At 53.7% G+C, this 22372-nt stretch overlaps 1 protein-coding gene across 1 annotated transcript; it reads left to right on the forward strand.

Moving 5' to 3' along the window:
- The first annotated feature begins 4057 nt into the window (after positions 1 to 4057).
- On the forward strand, positions 4058 to 22173 carry ERAP1 (endoplasmic reticulum aminopeptidase 1). The gene is made up of 18 exons (XM_084278944.1): positions 4058 to 4573; positions 5665 to 5803; positions 6975 to 7109; positions 8110 to 8230; positions 9319 to 9473; positions 9617 to 9730; positions 10999 to 11130; positions 11461 to 11592; positions 11740 to 11823; positions 13381 to 13538; positions 15126 to 15205; positions 15461 to 15644; positions 16991 to 17147; positions 18114 to 18298; positions 19140 to 19301; positions 19728 to 19868; positions 19976 to 20057; positions 21978 to 22173. The coding sequence occupies exons 1-18, from the start codon at positions 4068 to 4070 to the stop codon at positions 22122 to 22124; spliced, it is 2814 nt and encodes a 937-aa protein (XP_084135070.1). The 5' UTR covers positions 4058 to 4067; the 3' UTR covers positions 22125 to 22173.
- The last annotated feature ends 199 nt before the right edge of the window (positions 22174 to 22372 follow it).

Here is a 22372-nt window from a genome sequence, read left to right on the forward strand (position 1 = left end):
AGTTAATCCTTGCTTCACAAGTCCTCCCATAACCTTCTTTCCAATTTTGGGGTTATTTGAGTGACAAAGGGCATGTTTCTTTACTACAGTGTCTGCTATACTCTGTGTTTTGGGCCCAGAAAATTCCTTCTAGCAGTTCACACCAGTGTGTCTGCTCCTGTATGTGTTTCCTGGTGCAGTCTCTTAAGCACATTTCCCATCATTCTTTCAGGAGTCGGTAATTGATTCAGTGGTGCCGTCCAGCAGCCTTGATCATTTTTGGAGCCATCTAATTGTTCTGCCAACTACTTTTCAGTGTGTTTTGGTGGCAACAGTTCTAAAGGAGAACCTGGAATTAAAGCTCCTTCTAAGTTGGACTCCTACATGGCTGCCTTTTGATTTCCTTTTTGGTGAGCTTTCTTCTCAGAGACACAGCAGCCTGCTGGGGCTAGAAAGTTAAACAAGCTGCTTGTGGCATCCAGGCAGCCTCGTAGGTAGCGGTACCAATCAACAAGACATCTGCATGCTGTGCGAGTGTGATGGTGCTGTACTCACTGTGCTGTTCTAGCTCCTTTGCCAGTGCATCACCAAACAACACGGGGATGTTTCTGAATCCCTGAGGAGGTACAGCCCAACAGAACTGCAGCTTCCATCCTGTAGTTGGGTTTTTCCCATTCAAAAGCAACCATGGTCTGACTCTGTTCTGCAACGAGGGTACAAAAGAAAGCATCCTTCAAGCCCAGCCCTGTAAAATATGTATTCCTATCAGGAATTGAGGCAGGGAGGGTATAAGGATTTGGAACCACAGGACACACATCTATAGATCTTGCATTAAATTCTTGTAAATCTTTTGCCAGTCTATATTCCTGGGAGTGAGGTTTTTTCACAAGCAAAATTGGAGTCCTACATTCCAACTGGTATTCCCTTAGTTGTTCGTGCTCGGAACTTATCACAGGTTCCAGTCCCTTCCAATCTTCCAGTTTAATAGGATATTGTTTCTTTCTTAACAATATTGTTTCTTTCTTAACCAGCTGGGCTCCTGCTTTCAGTTGAATCTTTACCAGAGTCATGTTCCTGGTTCAGCCTGATGTTCCTGAGGACCACGCTGTAGATATTATGGGCTCCAATACTTGATCAGGAGTATCTACTTCTTCCATAGGACTCTCAGTCAACAGGCATATCTGAGTTCTCCATACATTTTCTGAGGGAATATGTAACTCAACACGCTTTGGAGAAGGTTAATTGTGCATTTAATTTACAGAGTAAATCCCATCCCGGTCATGGCAAAGGGCGTTCTGGCAGAGAGGGGAATTTATGTGCCAATTTAGTATCCCCAATTCCGAGTTTCAAAGGCTGTAAAAGTGGCCTCAAAGATTTTTTTTCCCTGTAGTACTAACAATGCTTATCTTAGTCTTACTTAATGGTCCCTTACAACTAGTTAATACAGAATGTGTGTCCCTGCTATCAATCAAAAAACCCCAACAAAACCCTATCATTTCATCCCCCAGCTTAACTGGAACCAGAGGTTGGGCTGGTTAAGCTCTAATAGATTCCTCTGGTCCCCTACAAGCTCACCCAAATTCTACCAGTTCCCTCTTTCTCTTCCTCTTGACTACTCTGAAGGTGTGGACGTTCCTTTTTCCAACAACTCTCCTGCTTATAGTAGGCACAGCAGCTTCCTCCACAACCCCTGCCTCTGCCTCTGCCTCCTCCTCCTCCTTCACCCCCTCTTCCCTGTCCTCCTGTCAGGGCAGCCAGCACAGCAGCCTGCGATTCTGCTCGCCCTCACTCCTCCTGTTCTTCCACCTCTTCGTAAATACTTGTGACGGAAAGACACTGAACCACAGGCTTTTAAAATAGAATTAATAGTAATTTATTCTAAAAAAAAAACCAGAATGCAGATTCAGTACGTCACTTGCAGGTTATTGTTGGATACAATGGGGAATTCACTATTGCAGTTTGGAAGTATGACCACACTGATTACAATCACAAAAGATCCACAAAATACTCTTACTACAACCACTGTGGCTTCCCTAAAACACAGGATCACAGCTCACAAGCACACAAAATATTACCCATACGTTAGTCACCCAGAACGACACACTTAAAACATATCACATAGTCACGTACCCCGTCTCTCAGGTAAGGGTTCCCAACACGTTACCTCAGCCAGCCGCCCGGCTAAGGGGGAAGGGTCTCCCCCTAAGGTTGGAGGAACGGCTCCCCATACCAGCTCGAATGCCAGGGCTTTCATTTGGTTCATTTTGCTGATGTGTGTGACAGGATGCAGGGCTGGGCCTGACACCTCCGGCCCTCTCTCTTGCATATTCCCATTGTCTTGGCCCATCGAAACCAAATGCGGACCCTTAGGGCTTGTCAAACAGTTTGAGTAGTGGTTTGATTGGGACTCAGGACATATGTTTGTGGAAGGAAGCCGAGGCTTAGCAAGGCTCCATACAAGTTTTTCAGGTTCTGTGAAGTGCCCCTTCAGTCTGTTTACACACAACTCAAGCCGGAGCCATCTACACAGCTCCCCATGAGGTGTCTCCGCAGACAAAGAGCTTAAAAGCAGCCCAAGACTGAGTTGTGTATTACAACTCCCCGTAGGCCGCCTGCTCTGTTTAGGCACTATTGGAACCTGTGTGTATAGCTCAGCCTTACAATACTCTGCACGCAATCAACTTTAACTGAGCAGCTGTCCTCCCACCCACCTTTGGCAGTTTCCTTCTAATGCCTGATGCAGACTGACCAGCAGACACCACATTAAACAGAGTCATATGGCCAGCAGCCTCCAGGTCCCAATCAAAGGAATCAGCCTTCATCACGGAAGCTTTAATTACCATTCTCCCATCCAGCGAGCCAGTCCTCTGTGTGATATGGGAAATACAGAAGATCTTTGAGGTCCCTTCCAACGCAAAACACGCTGACTCTGTGGTTCTGTCACACAAATCTGCAAGAGTGAGCTGTCTTTACCAAGAAGGGGCAACATCAAATTGCACACCAGGTACTAAGAAGGATTCAAGGGGCCTCCGGTAGGAACGTGATTGGGGTGAGATTTTACCAATGTGCCTAACACATCCAGCCTCTGCTCAGTGTCTGTGGGGACAGGACAAGGGGCGATGGGCTCAAGTTGGAGCCCAGGGAGTTCCCCCCAATGTGGGGAAGAACTTCTTGGCGGTGAGGGTGAGGGAGCCCTGGGACAGGCTGCCCAGGGGGTGTGGAGTCTCCTTCTCTGGAGAGATTCCATCCCCTGTCCTAGGGACCCTGCTTGGGCAGGGGGTGGGACCCCATGGGCTCTGGGGGGCCCTTCCAGCCCCTGTGATTCTGTGATCCTGGAGTTGTACAGACAGGCTGTCAGAGCATCTGGACCCAAGATAAGGAACTTGGGGCAGAAGAGTCACCGTGAGCCCTTATCAGGAAGAAAACACCCAGGGTTCCTGCGAAGGGCACTGAGGGCTTCATCTTCAACAACCACTGGGGGTCCCCCAAAAGACCCTCACAGAAGTTTTTAAAGCTTAAGGCGTGTGTGCATTAACAGACTTAGTTAACAGACTGAGTATATACGAGCGTGCTGGTAAATCTAATGCCCGGGTAAAGGGCTTAGTGGACATCCTAACGATGGCACACACAGCCGCGCCGGCTGCCTGCGGATTGGCATGCACGCTGGGTCGGAGGCATCCCCCGCGCTGCCCGAGGGAATGCCCGCTTCTCCCGGGACCGGGATGCCCGGGGACGCTGCCCAGAGCCGCCCTACGCTGGGCACCGCCCGCTGCCGCTGCCCTGCTGCCCCGGTGGCGCCGGGCCGGACGCGGGGCTGCAGCGCCCAGCCCGGGGGACACGGTCCCGGCCACACCGGCCCGGGCGGGGGCGGGGCGGTTGGGCAGGGCCGGGGCGGACCCGAGGAGCGCGGAGCTTTCGCTTTCCCTTTCCCCTTCGCGCAGCTCCCGCTGCTGTCGGGCCGCGGCGGCGGCAGCGCACGGGGCGGGGGGGGGGACGGGGCAGCGGCGGCGGGCGGCGGGCGGGCTGGGGGCGGCGGGGGACCCGCTGCGCGTCTCTTGCAGACCCCGTCGGGCGGCCGCGGGCGGGGGATGGCAGCGCGGAGCCCGCTCGCAGGGCCCGGGCCCGGCCCGGTCGCCTTGGCCGGGCTGCTGGTGCTGCTGAGCGCGGCCTGGGCGCTCGGCGCGGCCCGGGAAGGCGGCGACCCCCCCGCGGAGTTCCCGTGGGGCGCGGTGCGGCTGCCCCGGGACGTGGTGCCGCTGCACTACCAGCTCCTCATCCACCCCAACCTCAGCACCCTCAGCTTCGCCGGCACGGCCGCCATCCAGGTGACGGCCGCTCGCCCCACGCGCTCCGTGGTCCTGCACGGGAAGCACCTGAGTGTCACCGGCGCCTGGGTGCAGGCTGCGGGCGCCGGCTCGGCGCAGGAGGCCAGGGTGCTGCAGCACCAGCCCCTGGAGCAGATGGCTCTCCTGCTGGACCAGCCGCTGCGGGCCGGCCACAACTACACGCTGCGGGTCCAGTACCACGCCAACCTCTCCCAGTCCTTCCACGGCTTCTACCGCAGCTCCTACAGCACCCGGGATGGGGAGCGCAGGTAAGCCTCCCTGGCTGGGCGGGTCTGGGCTGCCCTGCGCGGGGATGGGTGCCCCAGCTTGGGACACCTTTCAGGTCGGCTCTACAGAACACTGTGGCCATCTGTGCGGTGCGTGGGTTGTACCCGAGGGCTGGGGACGGCACCTCTCAGGCCGTTACTGTGTGAGCAGCGTCACAGCACATCACACCTGCGTTGCAGTGCAGGGAGGATACTATTGGGCAGCTTGTTTCAGCAGTTGGCGGGCTGGCAACCACTTCCCTTATCTTAGTTCCTCCATTTAATGACAACTGAAGACTGCAAGGGCGCTGCACCAGCCCCTGCCAGAGCTCCCACAGCCCTCCTGCCACCGCCTTTCACCACCACCAGCAGGTGGTTAACACAGTTAGAATCACAGAATCATAGAGTCACAGGGGTTGGAAGGGACCCCCAGAGCCCATCGGGTCCAACCCCCTGCCAAAGCAGGGTCCCTAGGACAGGGCACACAGGTCGCCATCACAGAATCCCAGCCTGGTCTGGGTTGGGAGGGACCCCAAGGGTCCCAGAGCTCCAACCCCCTGCCACAGGCAGGGACACCAACCTCCAGCCCTGGAGCTACACAAGGCTGCCGAGGGCCCCAGCCAACCTGGCCTGGAACACCCCCAGGGACGGGGCACCCACCCCCTCTCTGGGCAGCCCCTTCCAGCCCCTCACCACTCTCTCTGCAAAGAACTTCCCCCCAGTCTCTCCTCTCCCCCTTCCCTCCTCCAGCTTCACTCCAGCCCCTTGTCCTGCCAGTCTCTGCCCTTTAACAAGCCCATTCCCCTCCTGTTCCTGGGGTCCCTTCAGGGACGGGGAGGCTGCAGTGAGGTCCCCCCACAGCCTTCTCTTCTCCAGGCTGACCCAGCCCAGCTCCCTCAGCCTCTCTGCGTAGGGGAGCTGCTCCAGCCCTCTGAGCATCCCCGTGGCTCCTCAAAGACAGGGCTGGAATCTCTCCAGAGAAGGAGACTCCACAACCTCCCAGTTACTCTGCTTTCACCCACAAGGCATCAGGCATGGTGTGTGTGATGGTGTGTGACCAAACCTCTCCTCTTTTCCCCCCTCTCCACGCTCAGGACTCTGGCAGCCACGCAGTTCGAGCCAACCGCGGCGCGAATGGCCTTCCCCTGCTTCGACGAGCCCGCCTTCAAGGCCAGGTTCTCCATTGCCATCAGGAGGGAGCCCAAGCACCTGGCGCTCTCCAACATGCCCATCGTAGGTGGAAGCTTTGAACAGGGTGCCAGAGGAGAACGGCCGTGGCTGTGGCAGTGGTTGATGACTGGAGTGTTTCCTTGGCTGTTGTTGGTGTGCAGGGGAGCTGCTGCTAGGCTGGGGGCAGGGAGGAAAGGGACTGCAGGAAGCAATGTGTTGTGCAGCTTCCTGCTCCTCAGATGAGGTGTGAGAGTGATGAGCGCGATGCCATCTCCATCATCTCACTTGTAAAACACTTTCCATGTCGATCTGGTATTTAAAGGTCAGCCAGGAGAGGCATATGGATGAATTACTGTGTATTAATGTACTTGTCCGATGAGAAGGACAAAAAGCCCCAACTTTGGGCTTTAAAAAAGAGAAGAAAAGGGAAAATGCCCATCTGTGGGTGTTTTTGTTCTTTCTTTGGGGAAGAGTTGCCACAGGGATGACTTCTTACCTGCGTGTTTTTCAAATGTAATATCTTCATAAGGTGATACCTTTAGAGTGTGGTATCTTTAGAGTTCAGTTATTGGTCTTTAAAGTGAGAAGGAACACAAGACTTACTGGTGCCAGGGTGCCCACAGGCAGTGTTACAGGAGGAGCCACTGCCCGAGCATCCCCGCACTGATCATGCTGTCACACGCTGACTCTTGGGCGTGCTTCCTCCTCCCCCTGGCTCCATCCTAGGTGTCACACAGCAGAGGCTCAGCCTTGGATTTTCATAGAATCCCAGCATCTCCTGGGCTGGCAGGGAACTGTAAAGCCCATGGAGCCCAACTCCTGGCTCCACACAGGCTCAGCCCAGTCAGAGCTGCACTGAGGGCATCCTCCAGATGCTTCCTGCCCTCAGCCCAGCTCGGGGCTGTGACCCCTTACTTGGGGAGCCTGTGCCAGCCCCGACCCCCCTCTCAGTACAGAACCTCTTCCTAGTTTGTAGAGAGTTGATTGAATGGAAAGGTGCAGCAGCAGGGCCAGCCCAGGGTGGTACCTCCAGAGAGAAAGACCCTGAGCAGGCACACCCTGGTGCTGAAAGGCTTCAGCAAATCTCCCTGCCCATGCCAAGCAAAGCCATGCAAACAGCACAAAACACACCCCAGCCTAAGCCTAGCTTATTTACCCTAATTAAAACTTACTAAACAACTAACACCCCTCAATAGGTGGTGCTGCTGGGTAATGAGCTGTGCCTATTTTTCAGGTGAAGTCTGTGCAGATAACTCCCTGGCTTGTAGAGGACCATTTTGATACCACTGTCCAGATGAGCACGTACCTGGTGGCCTTTATCGTTTCAGATTTTAAGTCCATCAGCAAAATAAGCAATCATGGAGTGAAGGTAACTGCCTCATGCCCTAAGAGGTTTCTTATTGTTTAAGTCTGTGTGAATACATGATTTGCTTCTCAGTTAAATCATCAGATTTATGTATGTCAAATTCTGCAGGAATGAAAGGAGAGAAGGAAATTGGGTTTGTGATGGGTGAATGGTTTGCATTCTGGGCTTTGTTAGTTTCAGAAGTTTAGGAGTTTGCTTTTCATATACATTGTGTGCAGTGGTAATGTTGTCTGTTTCATGTCATTGGACATCAAGGGCCTGGAGCAAGTGCAGAGAAGGGCAACCAGGCTGGGGAAGGGGCTGGAGGGCAAATCCTCTGAGGAGCGGCTGAGGGAGCTGGGGGTGTTGAGCCTGGAGAAGAGGAGGCTGAGGGGAGACCTTCTCCCCACCTCCCCTGCCCTGCCAGGAGGGTGCAGAGAGGTGGGCGATGGTCTCTGCAGCCAGGGGCCAGGAGATGGGACAAGGGGCAATGGGCTCAAGCTGCCCCAGGGCAGGGTCAGCTCAGCTGGGAGGGAAAAGTTCTTCCCTGGCAGAGCTGTCAGGGCCTGGCCCAGGCTGCCCAGGGAGGGGCTGAGTCCCCAGCCCTGGGGGTGTTTAACAGGGGGGAGATGAGGTGCTCAGGGATCTGGTTTAGCACAGGACAGGGACGGGTGGACTCCAGGAGCTTAAAGGGCTTCTCCAGCCCAGTGACTCTGTGACTCTATAATTAACAGCAAATTAAAAGTGTTTAGATAGAATCAGCTCAAAACCACCTGTGTCAGTTGACGGACTGTGGGGTCAGTAGGGATGGAATCAGGGGTCTCTCCAGGGCCACAGCAGTTCTGGTGAGCAGATTTTAAATGTCTTCCTGATTCTGATAACATCTCTCTGCAAATGCTTCAACAACTCACGTATGAGAAGTGTTGGGAATGTGGTCCAGTGTCCCTGTTTTGTGATCACTGAAGTTGCTGTGACCAAGGGGAAACTCTCTGGGTGCTCAGTGCTGCCTGCTCCTCTGCTGCAGATTTCTGTGTACACGGTGCCAGAGAAGATCAGCCAAGCAGAGTATGCCCTGGAGGCAGCAGTGAAACTCCTGGACTTCTATGAGGATTACTTCAGCATCCCATATCCTCTGCCTAAGCAAGGTAAGTGCTAAATAATTTAAGGCCTTCAAGAACATTGTTAACCTCAGAGAGTGAAACAGCACAAAACCAGTAATTTAGAGTATTCAGGGAGGGCCCCAGTTGGCTTGTGGGCTTTTGAAGTGTCTCCTTCACAGACTTAAGGACAGGTTATGGAGCTCCACTGTGCACTGAAGATCTGAAGGTCCTCACCTTCTGTGTGGAACTGTTATTGTTTTAGCATGTTTTGTATTTTTCAGTATGTTTTAGTACGTTTTTATGGCTGCATTTGAGATATAGAATCACAGAATCACAGAATCACAGGGGTGGGAAGGGCCCCCCAGAACCCATGGGGTCCCACCCCCTGCCCAAGCAGGGTCCCTAGGACAGGTCAGGGCTGGAATCTCTCCAGAGAAGGAGACTCCACACCCCCTGGGCAGCCTGTCCCAGGGCTCCCTCACCCTCACCGCCAAGAAGTTCTTCCCCACATTGGGGGGAACTCCCTGGGCTCCAACTTGAGCCCATCGCCCCTTGTCCTGTCCCCACAGGCACTGAGCAGAGGCTGCCCATGGCCCCTGGGTCCCACCCTTCAGCTCTTGATCCCCATTGATCAGATCCCCTCTCAGGCTTCTCCTCTGCAGGCTGAACAGCCCCAGCTCCCTCAGCCTTTCCTCCCAGGGGAGATGCTCCAGGCCCTTCATCCCCTTCGCAGCCTCCTCTGGACTCTCTCCAGGAGATCCCTGGCTGTTGGATCCCAGGGAGCCCAGCACTGGACACAACACTCCAGGTGGGGCCTGAGCAGGGCAGAGCAGAGGGGGAGGATCCCCTCCTGTCACCTGCTGCCCACACTCCTCCTGATGCCCCCAGGATCCCATTGTCTCTCTCAGCCCCAGGGCACACTGCTGGCTCATGGCCACCCTGTCACCCACCAGCACCCCCAGGTCCTTCTCCACAGAGCTCCTCTCCAGCAGCTCACCCACAGCCTGTCCTGATTCCAGCAGTTAGCCCTCAGAAGAGTGTGTGGTACGTGTGTGCCTGTGTGGGAGCAGCCATCAGGAGGAGCTCCTCACTGAGCTACATGGTGCCAGCAGTATTTTTAATGTTTCTTCTAGATTTGGCAGCTATTCCTGACTTTCAGTCTGGTGCTATGGAGAACTGGGGGCTGACCACCTACCGGGAGTCTGCACTGCTGTATGACCCAGAGAAGTCCTCAGCCTCTGCAAAACTGAGCATTACGATGATAATTGCCCATGAACTGGCTCATCAGGTGAGATTTGGGGGCGAGTGAGCAATTTGGGTGGGTCTGCAGAGGTACCCTGCGTGGGCAGGGGGATGCTGGAGGTCCAGCCTGTAGCAGCTGCTTCAGAAGTGATGTTGTTGTTGGTTTTGTGTGTGTTTTTTCCCCCACAGTGGTTTGGCAACCTGGTCACCATGGAGTGGTGGAACGATCTGTGGTTAAATGAAGGGTTTGCAAAGTTTATGGAGTTCGTGTCCGTCCGCGTTACCCATCCAGAGCTGAGGGTGGTAAGCAGCTCTCACTGTATTCTTCTTTTAGAACTGCCCTCTGAACCCACTGATGGGTAAGGATAAAAACCAGGCAGGTTTGTCCTGTGAGCCCCTTCTTCTAGAGGAGGACCTGATGTTCCCTTTGGAGGGTGTGAGTGCGGATTTCACTGCATGCCAATCATCTCAGGAACTGATGATGGAAGAAGTTAATGATAGCAGTGAAAGTGTTGTGGTGGGGGTGTTTTTGAAGACCTTTAGGCTTGAAAAAAAGGTAAAAAAATTCTTCTGTTTCCTCAAATCAGCTCGAACTTGCAAATATAAATCCTTCCCCTGGCTTTGGCAGAAATGGGATCAATGACATTTCCTGCCAAAGGGAGGTGAACAGTCAGCAGAACCTCACCTGAGTGCTGCAGGGGCAGCCCCAAGTCTGTTCCATCGTTACTGACCCCCCCTGGAATCAGAGAATCACAGAATCCCAGCCTGGGCTGGGCTGGAAGGGACCCCAAGGGTCCCAGAGCTCCAACCCCCTGCCACAGGCAGGGACACCAACCTCCAGGCCTGGAGCTACACAAGGCTGCCCAGGGCCCCAGCCAACCTGGCCTTGGACACCCCCAGGGACGGGGCACCCACCCCCTCTCTGGGCAGCCCCTTCCAGCCCCTCACCACTCTCTCTGCAAAGAACTTTCCCCCAGTCTCTCCTCTCCCCCTTCCCTCCTCCAGCTTCACTCCAGCCCCCTTGTCCTGCCAGTCTCTGCCCTTTAACAAGCCCATTCCCCTCCTGTTCCTGGGGTCCCTTCAGGGACGGGGAGGCTGCAGTGAGGTCCCCCCACAGCCTTCTCTTCTCCAGGCTGACCCAGCCCAGCTCCCTCAGCCTCTCTGCGTAGGGGAGCTGCTCCAGCCCTCTGAGCATCCCCGTGGCTCCTCTGACCCCTCTCCACCAGCCCCACATCTCTCTTGTCCTGGGGCCCCAGCTCTGGACACAGGACTCCAGCTGGGGAGGACAGAGCAGAGAGGGACAATCCCCTCCCTGTCCCTGCTGTGTGCAGGTATCTTTTTGGAGTCATTTTTAAGTCTCACTGGCTTGAATATTTCAGTTAGTTTAGAGCACTCATGCTCACTTGCCTGTCTGTACTGCTGTTTTGTTGTCTTTTATGCTCTGGAATAAAAACATCTGGCTTTCTTTGTGTGATTTGAGGATGGTACAGAATGGACTGAAAGGTGAAGGAGGAGGATTCGTGGTCACTGAGAGAAACTGGGTCCTAATACTTGGTTTTGCCTCCTGTTAGGAAGACTCGTTCCTGAGGAGATGCTTTGATGCCATGGAAATGGATGCATTAAATTCCTCACATCCTGTGTCTACTCCCGTGGAAGATCCAGATCAGATTTTAGAGATGTTTGATAGTGTTTCCTATGACAAGGTAACAGCCACGAGTGGTGTTTATTTCAGCTGCACCCTTTGTGTGATGCAGTGGTGTTTTGCTGAACTTGCCCCTGCATGTAGGACATCCTGACACGTGGCCTCACTGTGCATTCAGTTACTTGGGTAATTACTTGTTGCTTTCTGCAGTAATCTAAAAATTAACAACATACCTTGCTCAGCTTGTGAAACACACAGTTATTTTTCAGTGAGAGACATACCAGAGCAAACCATTGTATAGATGAGTGGCGTGCTGAAGTGTGTTCTGGAACAAGCACCTGGTCACCTAAGGAGCAGTTCTGTAAATACCTGACCACTCTTTTTCTTCCAGGGATCTTGTATATTACATATGCTGAGGGAGTACCTTACTGCTGATGTGTTTAAAGCTGGGCTGGTGCAGTACCTGCAGAAATACAGCTATCAGAACACAAAGAATGAAGACTTGTGGAACAGCATGACCAACGCAAGTATTCCTTGCTCACTTGTTCCTTTAAATTTCGTTAGCTACTCCTGAGTAATGTGTCTCCTCACTGTGTTACTCAGGACTGGCCAGTACTTAGGGTTATGATGTCCAAGAGAGATGACCTAAACATTTTCTTTTCCCTTTCAGATCTGCCCTACATTAGGTACTTCCCAAAATGAACAAGCAGCTGATGGTTTCTGCAGAAGAAGCCAAGAGTCATCGTCAAGTGCAGTAAGCATCTCCTTACTTACCTATTGGTATTTAGGAGTGTGGCACATATCTGTGTCCTCTGCATGACTATTGTTGTGGTTTGGCTCTGGCTGGAGGCCAGGTGCTCACCAAAGTCGGCCTGTCACTGCCCTTTTCAGCTGGGCAGGGGAGAAAATAGATATTGAGTGGCCCAGGAGTGGAGATAAGGACAGGGAGAGATCATTCTGCAACCAGTGTCATGGGTAGAACAGACTCAGCACAGAATGAAGGACATCTTTAATCTAATTGATGGCCCTGCCCTGCACCCCAGTGACACCCCCAGGGGGGCATTCATTCCTCACCCCCTGCCCCTGCTGCACCGGGGGTCCCACCCCCAGCAGACAGTCCTTCACCAGCTTCTCCAGCCTGAGTCCTTTCCCAGGGGCTTCAGCTCTTCCCCAGCTGCCCCAGTGTGGGTCACTGCTCTAGGTGCAGCCATCAGTCACACAATGTCTCTCAGTCCCTCAGGCCCAGACTGCTCCAGCCTGGTCCAGTCACAACCCCCATCAAACCTGCCCCAGCCTGGGGCCTCTCCAGGGGCTGCAGGGGGGGTCTGGGCCTTGTCCATGGGCTGCGGGGGACACCCGCCCCACCATGGGTCTCTCCAGGGGCTCAGGGGCATCTCTCTCCTCCCCCCTGCCCTGCCCTTGGTGCCTGCACAGTCTCTCCCAACTTCTCTCTCCCTTCTCTGGGGGACAAAGTGGCTGTTTGGGGTTTTCCCTCCTCACTGTGGTTCCCAGAGGCCTGTGACCGGTGCTGGTGGGCTTGGCCTTGCTCAGCGGCAGGTCCAGCCTTGGTGTTGGCTCTGTGGGGCCTGCAGAGAGCTTCTGGCTGCTTGTTACAGAAGCCACCCCACAGCCCCCTGCTCCCCCAGAGCCCCTGTGCAAAACCACAACAGCCTGTCCACGCCATTGCCTGGCTACATGCATCTTCCAAAGGCATTTTTCCCCTTGCGTGTAGTGTGGGTCTGGGTGTGAGATTCCCCAGTTCCAGTGGAAATGGGGTTTCTCCCCAACTGGGCAGGAATCCACCTGCCCTGTCCAGGTTTGGCTAAAACACAGCAGCACTGAAATAGATCATGGGCTCATAGAATCCCAAGCTGGTCTGAGTTGGAAGGGACCCCAAGGGTCCCAGAGCTCCAACCCCCTGCCACAGGCAGGGACACCAACCTCCAGCCCTGGAGCTACACAAGGCTGCCCAGGGCCCCAGCCAACCTGGCCTTGAACACCCCCAGGGATGGATGGGGCACCCACCCCCTCTCTGGGCAGCCCCTTCCAGCCCCTCACCACTCTCTCTGCAAAGAACTTGCCCCAATATCTAATTTAAACCTTCCTTCCTTTAGCTTTAATCCACGATGCTGTGTGAAAGTGTCCACAAGAGAACCAGCTGCAGACACCACAGTGTCCAGCCTTGACACACCTGTGTGGGCATCACAAATACTCAGCAGCTCCTCGAGTACCCCTTTCTGTTTCCCCATCAGGGTACTCTTGTCTTCCTCCTGCTCCTCTTACCTGTCTTCTTCCCCCCTGTAAAAAGCAGCACTGGACTCAGGCAGAGCCTCTTGACGTGAAGGCCATGATGGACACCTGGACGCTGCAGAAGGGGTTCCCGCTGGTCACGGTCACGGTGAGAGGGAAGAACGTCCACCTGCAGCAGGAGCGCTACGTGACGGAGGCAGACCCGTCCCCATCCTCAGGGTGAGCAACGGGGGGAACCCCCATGTGAACCCAAACTCTCCTGTGGCAAGCCATGAGAGGCTGTGCCTCATGTTGAGGCCTCAGTATCAGTGATGCCCTAAGCAAATGTTCACTTCCCCCCCAGTGTTCACTTCCCCCCCAGTGTTCACTTCCCCCCCTTGTTCATTTCCCCCCAGTGTTCACTTCCCCCCGTGTTCACTTCCCCCCCCAGTGTTCACTTCCCCCCCAGTGTTCACTTCCCCCCCTTGTTCATTTCCCCCCAGTGTTCACTTCCCCCCGTGTTCACTTCCCCCCCCAGTGTTCACTTCCCCCCCAGTGTTCACTTCCCCCCCTTGTTCATTTCCCCCCAGTGTTCACTTCCCCCCAGTGTTTACTTCCCCCCCCAGTGTTTACTTCCCCCCCAGTGTTCACTCCCCCCCCAGTGTTCACTTCCCCCCAGTGTTCACTTCCCCCCAGTGTTTACTTCCCCCCCAGTGTTTACTTCCCCCCCCAGTGTTCACTTCCCCCCCAGTGTTTACTTCCCCCCTTGTTCATTTCCCCCCAGTGTTCACTTCCCCCCCAGTGTTCACTTCCCCCCTTGTTCATTTCCGCCCAGTGTTCACTTCCCCCCAGTGTTCACTTCCCCCCCAGTGTTCACTTCCCCCCCAGTGTTCATTTCCCCCCACAGTGTTCACTTCCCCCCCCAGTGTTCACTCCCCCCCCTTGTTCATTTCCCCCCCCTTTTGCATCTCTCTGCCTGAAGTGTGTTGTTGAACATGAGATCATGTTTCCTTCCACCAGGCAAAGAGATTGAGTACTCAGCATGACTTCACTCCCAGCTCTCTCCCTGAGACAGGAATCGAACCACAGCAGCCAATCTCTACAGTCCCAAATCTCTTTCCAGTATCACTCTGAGTGCCAAAGTAACCCTTCTCATGCCCTCCTGACTGCCACGCTCCCAGCACTGTGTTCAGCAGTTCATTTCACTGCCTGCAGCAGGCACAAAGGCAGTGTCTCCTTTCATAGAATCACAGAATCCCAGCCTGGTCTGGGTTGGGAGGGACCCCAAGGGTCCCAGAGCTCCAACCCCCTGCCACAGGCAGGGACACCAACCTCCAGGCCTGGAGCTACACAAGCTTGCCCAGGGCCCCAGCCAACCTGGCCCTGAACACCTCCAGGATGTGTTCCTCCTCTAAGGAAGCAAGACTAGGAAACTCTGGTGGTTCCCTAGAGCAGCATATGCCACACACGTATTCTCCTTGATTGTACAATAAGCTTTAATTGCAGTTTTCCAGTGGGTTTCAAGTCTGAACTATATTGAGTACTTAGACCTCAATCCAGCTGGTAACTGAGACTAAGATGCCTGCAGCTGGTCCTGGTGCTTTATTGGAGGCAGAGTGCTCAGCACCGTGCGTGCGGAGGCTCTTGGTGAACTGAGCAATCCACATGTAACACTGGGATGCCCCTGGCTCTGGGCTGGGGCTGGAGGCAGGGGCACAGCCCGTTGCTGTTAGGTGTGAAGGTACGACTCAGGGGTGAGAAGGGGAGAGGTTGGGGAAGCTGCTGCAGAGTTCTACCCTGGAACAAAGAGCTTGTGTCTTGCAACAGGTCCTTGTGGCACATTCCGCTGACCTATGTCACCAGCACCTCTGACACCGTCCAGAGATTCCTGATGACAACTAAAGCAGGTAATTTCTTTGATCAACGAGGCAGTTAATTTGTTCAGAGGTTGTTGGCAAGCGCTTTGGCTTCTCAGGGTTGCTTTGTTTTCCCTGGAGCTACCAGCAGCAGAGCAGCAGACTCCTGTCAGCTCAGCAGCATCACCGCGACGATCGCGGTGTATTCAGAGACTGTGATACCCTCTTCTTGAAACTGCTGGAACAGGAGGGGCAGCACTGTTGGGTACAGTACCACTAAGAAAGGAGTTATGCTTTTGTTTCCAGATGTCATTATCCTGCCAGAAGAGGTGCAGTGGGTTAAATTCAACGTGGACATGAATGGCTACTACATTGTGCACTACGAAGGCGACGGGTGGGACCGTCTGACTAAGCTGGTGAAAGAGAACCACACAGTCATTAGCAGCAACGACAGAGCAAGTCTCATTAACAATGCCTTCCAGCTGGTGAGGTAGGCTTCTGTCCAGGGCTGAGTAAAGCACAAGCTCTGTGTTACCATACCCCTGAGGAAGGAAGTGCTGGGAATGTGTATAGTACCCATTAAATGGGTTAAATAGGCTGAGAGCATCTTCTTTTCTTATGTAGACCCCACATTCCTCTTGATTATCTAATGTATCTGATGAAACGAGCTGTGTTTAGCAAAGAGGTGCTGATGGCAGGGTGCTAGTGTGAAGTGACAGGCTCAGATGGTGTTTTTGCGCCCAGAACGGTGGTGGTGGCATTTGTCAGTTAGAAACAAGGCTCCTACAGTCATATAGATGTGATGTGATCAGGACTGTGATCAGCCACCGTTGTGCTGATGTGCTGCCTGTGAGCTGCTTCACAGCCCCTTGGGTGAAGAGGGCACAGAGGAGGAAAGACCCAGCAGCAGTCACTCCTGCTCTGAGCACAGGCGGCTCAAGAAAAGGGGCTGTGGGGTGATCTGGGAGGTAATTAAGATCCTTGGAGTTTGAGGTGGCATCTCACAAGGTGATGTCAGTGGGGCTGGTCAAGGTAGTTGCTGGGACATCAGAAGAAAGGGTCTTTCTAGTTTGAAAAGCAGAAGGCAAGGAAAGATTGCTCAGCATGTGAAAGGAGCTCAGAGAAGAAAAGAAGGGACAATTAGAGCTGCAAATTGGGTCAGGCAGGGCTTGTTTTGTGACCAGTGGCTGGAACACACCTGTGTTTTGAGGTGGAAGAAGCAGGTAAGGGCAAGATGACAATGTGTGCAGAGGAGGCACACAACCCCATGTCACACAGGGATGAGAAGTGAACAGGGAGAGAGATAAAAGAATCTCACTTCCTCTGTTTGCTCATGGAAGAAATCATTGACCTGTCTCCTGGCAAAGGCAGAAGACAGTTGGCAAAGTCAGGTGAAAACAGTGGAGAAGCAGGTGGGGTTGTAGCTCTGAGGCTGCTGCAGGGTAAACACCAACCTGTGGAGCTGGAAAAGTGTCACCAAGGGGGTAGTAGCAGTTACTGGATCCCCTTGTAGTGGTTGTGGAGCACAAGCAAGAGCAGGTACAGAGCAAGAGGGAGAGGCTGTGCTCAGAGAGATGATGGAGAAAAGCCTGTCTTTCTAAATCATTCTCTTATGGTCCATTTCTTAGTCAAAGATTAAATATGAGGTTTCCTAGCTTATGTGTAGCTGCTTGACCACATTTCACCTCAAAAAGCAGATTAAAAAGGGATGAGGAGATACCTTTAAGGCTTTCATATTTGTGTAGTGTTCTGGGAAACATTTGGCTGGGATTTGGCTTTTAAGTTTTCCTCTTAAGTTGAATTCTGACTCGTTTTCTCCCCTCTCTTCTTCCTCAGAATGAAAAAATTGTCCATTTCCAAAGCTTTTGATTTAACTTTATACCTGAGACGTGAAAAACAAATCATGCCTGTGCTCCAAGGCATGCATGAGCTGATTCCTATCTACAGGATCATGGAGAAGAGGGACACAGGTGCTACAGGAAAACAGCTACAGGTAATGTTTCCAGGATCTGGAACTTTCTACCTCTGCCCATACAGAATCACAGAGTCACAAGGTTGGGAAAGACCTTTGAAGATCATCAACTCCTACTGTTCCCATCCTGAGCTAAACCAGATCTCTGAGCACCTCATCTCCCCTCTGTTAAACACCCCCAGGGCTGGGGACTCAGCCCCTCCCTGGGCAGCCTGGGCCAGGCCCTGACAGCTCTGCCAGGGAAGAACTTTGCCCTCCCAGCTGAGCTGACCCTGCCCTGGGGCAGCTTGAGCCCATTGCCCCTTGTCCCATCTCCTGTCCCCTGGCTGCAGAGACCATCGCCCACCTCTCTGCACCCTCCTGGCAGGGCAGGGGAGGTGGGGAGAAGGTCTCCCCTCAGCCTCCTCTTCTCCAGGCTCAACACCCCCAGCTCCCTCAGCCGCTCCTCAGAGGATTTGCCCTCCAGCCCCTTCCCCAGCCTGGTTGCCCTTCTCTGCACTCGCTCCAGGCCCTCCATGTCCTTCTGGCAGTGAGGGGCCCAGCACTGGGCCCAGCACTCCAGCTGCGGCCTCCCCAGTGCCCAGCCCAGGGGCACAATCCCCTCCCCAGACCTGCTGGCCACGCTGGGCCTGGCACAAGCCAGGATGCCCTTGGCCTTCCTGGCCCCCCGGGCACACTGCTGGCTCGTGGTCAGTCACAGTCCCCCAACACCCCCAGGGCCTTCTCTGCCTGACAGCTCTCCAGACAGTCTCCCCCAGCCTGGAGCGCTGCCTGGGCTTGTTCTGTCCCATGGGCAGGACTCTGCCCTTGGCCTTGTTAAACCTCATCCCCTGGCTCTCAGCCCATGGGCCCAGGCTGTTCAGGTCCCTCTGAAGAGCCTCCCCACCCTCAGGCAGATCAACGCTTCCTCCCAGCTCAGTGGCATCTGCAAACCCACTGAGGGACCCTGTAAAACAGGCTGCAACATGTATCTTTACCTTATTTCAGGGGTATATAGTCAAGCTGTTCAGAGAGCTGATTGAGCTCCAGTCCTGGAGTGACGAGGGCTCGGTGTCGGACCGGCTGCTCAGGCACTCGCTGCTGCTGTTCGCCTGCCTGCACAGGCACCAGCCCTGTGTGGACAAAGCTGAAGGGTATTTCACAGAGTGGCAGAAGTCCAATGGAACCCTCAGGTCTGTTCTGTAACTATAATTTTTATTCCAAAACTCTGCTTAATCACACTGGAGTTAATTCACAGAGGGGGCTGAGCTTCAGTCCTTTCCTCATTCTGAAGCTGAACCTTCCATAACTCCCTGGTGCACCACGTGTGCCCAATCCAGCACGTGCCTCATGTTGTAACCCACAGCAGGGCTGTCAAAGCTGTTCTGGTAAATGGAAATGACACCCAGTCCCTCAGTTAGATGTCTGGAGATTGACCTACTGGGTGTGAAAATGGGTATCTACTGTTCTGAACCTCACCTCATTGCTGGTTGTCATCACTAGAAGTTCTTACAGAGAGAGTGGTGAGGGGCTGGAAGGGGCTGCCCAGAGAGGGGGTGGGTGCCCTGTCCCTGGGGGTGTTCCAGGCCAGGTTGGCTGGGGCCCTGGGCAGCCTTGTGTAGCTCCAGGCCTGGAGGTTGGTGTCCCTGCCTGTGGCAGGGGGTTGGAGCTCTGGGACCCTTGGGGTCCCTTCCAACCCAGACTAGGCTGGGATTCTGTGATTCTATGATAAGAACTCCCTAAAACACCCTCTGGGAATGGTGTTCTGGGCAGACAAGGACCCACTGTGTTGGTATCTGACTGGGCACAGCCAGGAAAGCAGTACACAAAAATAGATGGGGGATTGGAAATGAATAAATGGGCTGAGGCCAGGGTTTCAGGCATCACTTTCTGATACCCCTGAGGGACCAGGACTTGTAGTAAGTCCTCCGCTGCAGCAGTTGACGTGTGGTGGTGACATGTGTGACGTGCTTGTGTTTCAACACCTACTCTTACACACGACCCGGGAGTAACTTGGTGTTCAACTTGGTGTAGGCTGCCAGCAGATGTGAAGACAGCAGTGTACGTGGTGGGTGCCCAGAGCTCTGAAGGGTGGGAGTTCCTCCTCAGCAAGTACAGGCTGAACTCCTTCAGCGTGGAGAGGGAGGACATCGAGCTGGCGCTCAGCTTCAGCAGCAGGAAGGACAAGCTGCAGTGGTAAGCAGGCACACAGAAAGGTGTTTGGGGGACATTTATGAGGGCTGGAGGTGGAGTTACTCAGGGTCTTGTCAGGTTCTGAACTTCATGTGTTGTGTAAAATGCTTTATGGGGCAGGTGGGGGCTGGGGAAGTGGCTGCACCTTGTCATTTCTGCAGGTTGGTGTCAGGAGCCAACGTGCTCAAAATCTGCAGAGCCGATTAGGATAAACTGGAAGAAAACAGCTATTCAGACACCTCTTTATTTGCCTTAGGAGTTACTTTGATTATAGGTACATAGGCTGTACATTGCTTTGACTCGTGGAGACTCCCTGGCTTTGGGAGAGCCACGCAGCATCCAGGTTTTGGGGTGATGACAGCCTTGCTCAGCCTTGCTCAGCCTTATCTACTGATACAAGCAACTTGCATTTCTGTTGTTGATTCCCAGGTTAATGGATGAAGGTCTGCGTGGTGACATCATAAGAACTCAGGATCTTCCACATATCATGATTTTTGTTGCCAGAAACCCATCTGGCTATCAGCTAGCTTGGATGTTTTTAAAAGAAAACTGGGATAAACTTGTAAAAAAGTAAGGACTATAAGTAGTTTTACTGCGCCCTCTACCCATTTGTGCCACAAAACTCCACTTCCTATGGAAAGGGGCATTTTCTGAGTGCTGGTGATTCTTCCTGCCAGGTTTGAACTTGGCTCGAACACCCTGGCACACATTGTTTCTGGAGTGACAAGTCAGTACTCAACCAGGTCCCAGCTGGCACAGGTAAGCTGTTCAGATCCCGGTGTACAGGAGAGGCTGTAGCCTGGCTGAGGTGGAAATGAGATTTTAACAGGGTCCAGAGTCAGGAAGTGTCAGGGTAATACCCTGCCTCTGCCTTGAAGAAAGATTGTAGCAGTGGTGTGTTAGGTAACTCAAGGGAGAGCATCCAGTCAGTGGCAGGGAGAAGGATGCTCTTTGTGTAAGCAGTGTACAAATGTTTGTTTGTCTACCAAACCATTCATGGTTTACCTGTCTCTGCTATTTCCCACCCTTTCTGGAAAGTAGTGAGGGGAAGATAAAAAAGAGTGGGTCCTTTCATGGAGCAGACAGAAGAGAAATGCTGACAGACAGTAGGAATACACCCCTGTTCTGCCTTCTCTGTGCTGGGGCAAGTTCCTCACGCCTGGATGTGGTAGTAATTTTGTGTACTTACTCCACAATCTGTGTTGATGGTAAAAAAACCCCAAACTGGTCAGTGTGCAGATGTAATGGCACTCCTGACAGTCTCTTTGCAGCAGCCACTGCTTTCCTTTCCAGTTTAAAATCTTCTGCTTTAGGGCAAAACGCAGGTCTAAGTGCTGCAGCTGTACCACATGTAACTACAGGAACACAGGACACAGTCCTTCAGCTGTGTTTCAGCCAGGTGGGCACTCACACTGTGTCCATAAGCAGCATCTTGGCCATGAGAGGGGCTGCAGGGACGTTCCTGTGTCCCACCCAGAAACGTGACCACATCTCCTTTGAGGGGTTCCATGGGATGCAGGATGGATCTCTGAGCTCAGACTACGTCAGCATCAGGTTGAGAGAGAAAATCACAGACTCACAGAGCTGTAGGGTTTGGAAGGGCCCCCACAGAGCCCATGGGGTCCCACCCCCTGCCCAAGCAGGGTCCCTAGGACAGGTCAGGGCTGGAATCTCTCCAGAGAAGGAGACTCCACACCCCCTGGGCAGCCTGTCCCAGGGCTCCCTCACCCTCACCGGCAAGAAGTTCTTCCCCACATTGTGGGGGAACTCCCTGTGCTCCAACTTGCAGCCATTGCCCCTTGTCCTGTCCCCACAGACACTGAAAAGGGGCTGGCTAATTCCCCCTGCATTCCATGATTAAGATACTTACAGACATTAATTAGGTCCCCCCCTTAGTCTTCTCTTCTCAAGAGTGAACAGCCCCAGGTTATTCAGCTTCTGCTCATAGGGGAGATTGAATCCAGCGACTCTCCCTCCTTTGTCTCCTGTTCTTGTGCTTTGGCCAAGTCTTTGCATTTTGAATCACACTGAGGTCTCTGAAAACGCAGCATTTTACTGATGTGAGGTGTAGTCACTCTGCCCTGCAAGGGTTTGTTGAACGAGCAGGAACAAGACAGGTGCCACAAACAGCACCTCCATCGTCACAGAACCACAGACCCACCAGGTTGGGAAAGACCCTTGGAGATCATCAACTCCAACTGTTCCCATTCTGAGCTAAACCAGATCCCTGAGCACCTCATCTCCCCCCTGTTAAACACCCCCAGGGCTGGGGACTCAGCCCCTCCCTGGGCAGCCTGGGCCAGGCCCTGACAGCTCTGCCAGGGAAGAACTTTTCCCTCCCAGCTGAGCTGACCCTGCCCTGGGGCAGCTTGAGCCCATTGCCCCTTGTCCCATCTCCTGGCCCCTGGCTGAAGAGACCAAGTGACAGGTGATAGGACATGGGGAAATGGCTGGAACCTGTGCCAGCTCCTCCATCTTCCCCAGCTCTGAGCTCCAGGCACTGAAAGTTTTTGTAAAAAAACTGTTCTTGGGGTAGAGGGTTGTGTGTGTGTGTGGGGTGAAGCAGGGTTGGAAGCCCAAGGCCAGGTTTGAGGATCTCTGATTTCTTGCCAGTCTTTCTGTGCGAGTCAGAGAGACTGCTGCCTCCTCAACAGCCACCCCTCTGCTGTCTGTCAACAGGTGAAGGAATTTTTCAGTTCCCTGGGTGAGAAAAGCGCGCGGCTGCGCTGCGTTCAGCAAGCGCTCGAGACCATCCAGGACAACATGCAGTGGATGGACAGGAACCTGCAGGAGGTCAACGTGTGGCTGCAAAACAACCCTCTGTAAATGAAGGCATCTTGCCTACGTTTGTCAGGAAGAGCTGAGGAGCACCTAACAGCCATGAGGATTCAGGATTGGGGGGGTGGGGGGGTGGGTGTGACTGTACCTTAGTGGAAGGATCTTAATGTAGCCTGATGCTGCTGCTTGCAATCTTCTCCCATGCTGGTGGCTTGCTGGGAACAGGACCGGACTGTTCATGGGTCTGTTTGAGCAGGTGACAATCGTGGGAGAAGAGGGGATGTTGTGAGGTGACC

The sequence above is a fragment of the Gallinula chloropus genome (assembly GCF_964237585.1).
Source record: "Gallinula chloropus genome assembly, chromosome: Z".
In the NCBI taxonomy this organism is placed as follows: domain Eukaryota; kingdom Metazoa; phylum Chordata; class Aves; order Gruiformes; family Rallidae; genus Gallinula; species Gallinula chloropus.

Excerpts from the sequence above, each read along its gene's own strand:
- ERAP1 (XM_084278944.1), top strand. The coding sequence starts at position 4,068 with ATGGCAGCGCGGAGCCCGCTCGCAGGGCCCGGGCCCGGCCCGGTCGCC. Across the intron at positions 5,804-6,974 it reads CGCTCTCCAACATGCCCATC|GTGAAGTCTGTGCAGATAAC; the intron begins GTAGGTGGAAGC and ends CCTATTTTTCAG. Across the intron at positions 7,110-8,109 it reads TAAGCAATCATGGAGTGAAG|ATTTCTGTGTACACGGTGCC; the intron begins GTAACTGCCTCA and ends CCTCTGCTGCAG.